This window comes from Saprolegnia parasitica (genome assembly GCF_000151545.1).
Source record: "Saprolegnia parasitica CBS 223.65 unplaced genomic scaffold supercont2.1392, whole genome shotgun sequence".
Lineage (NCBI taxonomy): Eukaryota > Oomycota > Saprolegniomycetes > Saprolegniales > Saprolegniaceae > Saprolegnia > Saprolegnia parasitica.
Window position 1 is genome coordinate 1 of NW_012157786.1, and position 2,053 is coordinate 2,053.

General features: G+C 57.8%; 1 protein-coding gene across 1 annotated transcript; it reads right to left on the reverse strand.

The window, feature by feature from the left end:
- Positions 1-22: 22 nt before the first annotated feature.
- On the reverse strand, positions 23-252 carry SPRG_18695 (hypothetical protein; the record flags this gene model as incomplete). Its single annotated transcript, XM_012358136.1, has 1 exon — positions 23-252. A coding segment is annotated over one exon (230 nt), but the record flags the coding sequence as incomplete, so codon positions are not given.
- Between the last annotated feature and the right edge of the window lie 1,801 nt (positions 253-2,053).

The window sequence follows — 2,053 nt, forward strand, 5'->3', positions numbered from 1 at the left end:
GGGCGCGAGCTGCGCTGCGGACGCCGCCAGGAGGTCCGCAACGTACGATTGCGCGTAGTAGTCGACCTTGTACCGGTCCGAGCGCGTGTCGACCGACCCATTGTACATGACGCAGCACGACCCGGGGTCGCCCGACTCCTTCCCAAGTGTCCCACCCCAGTCGCCGAGCGCCAGCAGCGTCAGCAGCGTTGGCGCCGTCTCGGGGTCGTCCAGGTCGTCATAGTCGGCGCGGGACAGGACGGGAATCGGCATCGCGCTGTGTGGCAATGTCGGGTATGCTGTCCAGACGAGAAGCGCGAGCACGAGCGCGCAAATGGCGATCGTCCCGCGGACGACTATCCAGCACCGCCTGTCTACCCAGATTCATGCGAGAGGCGAGTGTTGTACCTGGTCGCGAGAGCGGATGGTGGCGATGCGTGGTCGGCGACAAGAGCGCGCGGGTCGCTTCGTGCGCCTCGTGCATGGGGCCGGCCGGATGCGAAAATGATGCGCGAGATTCGAGCAGCTGGCGCCGGTATCTTGACCGCGATAGGACGTCAAGAACGTCAATTTTACTGTAAACATTAAGCCAAAACGAGACCGTGCCTGGACCAAGGCATCGCCTTTCGCATCACAAGCTTGGCGGCAGTCCCAACAAGGGTTTGTACGTTGTTGGTTGGAGCTAACGCGGGGCTTTGATGGATCGAAGAAACAAAAGGAGCCTATATTTTGGTTCTTGGATCATTCTTGACGTGTGGTGATATGGCAAGATATGGTTGGATTTGTCTGGGCGGTGTGGCAATTGCCCGCAAGACGAGTGACCGCGCCAGCTCCTTGTCCCGCGGATCGCGCTCGCATCTACGTCAGCCTAGATCGAGTTCCTCAACCAAGTGTACACAACAAAGAATGTCGGATATTTTTATTTGGCGTAGTTTTATCTACGACCAACTTCACAACAGCAACTGCAACAACTGGCAAGGTAACGCGCTGAAGCTTTCTAGGACGACAAAAATGTTTCTCTCGAGATGAAGCTACAGCACTGCGTGTGTGGACGTTTGCGCTCGGAGCTTCGGGAGAACTCTTGTGCGTTGCGCTTCGAGACGACGGCAAGGGGATGTGCACGCGAGAAGAGGACACGTTCCACAATATTGATATATGGATTCTTGGAACCACATCTTGACCGCCAACGTGGCGGTGCCTGTGATTGGCGTGGACGCAATGCCTCCCAAGGATGATGATGGCTTTTGGCAATGCGTCGCAGCCACCGGAACTTTTGTCGAGGGCAGACACGAGCAACGCGAAGATAGTACATAGGTAGGTAGAAGGAAAGCAAAACGAACGCTCTTACACACAGCTAGACATTCCTAGTTGACCCATGGGTAGGTGTCGGCGCTCGGATCCGAGCTCGCGACGGGCTTGCGGACGTCTGCGCTGTTGACCCACGGGTACGTATCTGGCTCGTCGCTAGTGGTGCGGAGGTTGGCAGCATCGACCAGCGTTGTGGCAGCGAGGGCCGCGACGAGAAGGGCAAACGGACGCATGCTTTGGAAAAGGCGCGTTGTGAAGTGACGGGTGCGGATCAAAACCACTGGATGGCGACAGAACAACCAACATCCCACGCCTCAATTTCTCTTGAAGCAAGCTGGGCAGGTACCTGGCTACAGCGCCAGCTAGACCATCCATGCCCCGCGCGAGCTTCCAGCACGGCTGTATCGCCCATCCCTACACTGCGTCCGACGAGCGAGTTGTCAAATCACTGTCATCTTGATCGCCCCAAGACCCATGGATAGACTGCCGCGCTTCATGAGGCTGTAAGAGGCGTCAGCCGTCCCACTCGGTGCAACTGGTCGGGATCAGTCTCTGAGTATGAACCAGCCGTTAGGCCGCAAGAAGCGTGGGCCGATCACGCCCTTCATTGTTCTGGTTCGAGCGCAGAAGGAACCGATTGTCGCTGGACGGAGAAACCAAGCACGCAACGACGACGACCGGCACTCGACCTCGCACAATCCCGCATCAAGACCACCAACGTTCCTCGCTTGGCGCAACACCCGGCCTCACGAGCCCATTAGCAAGT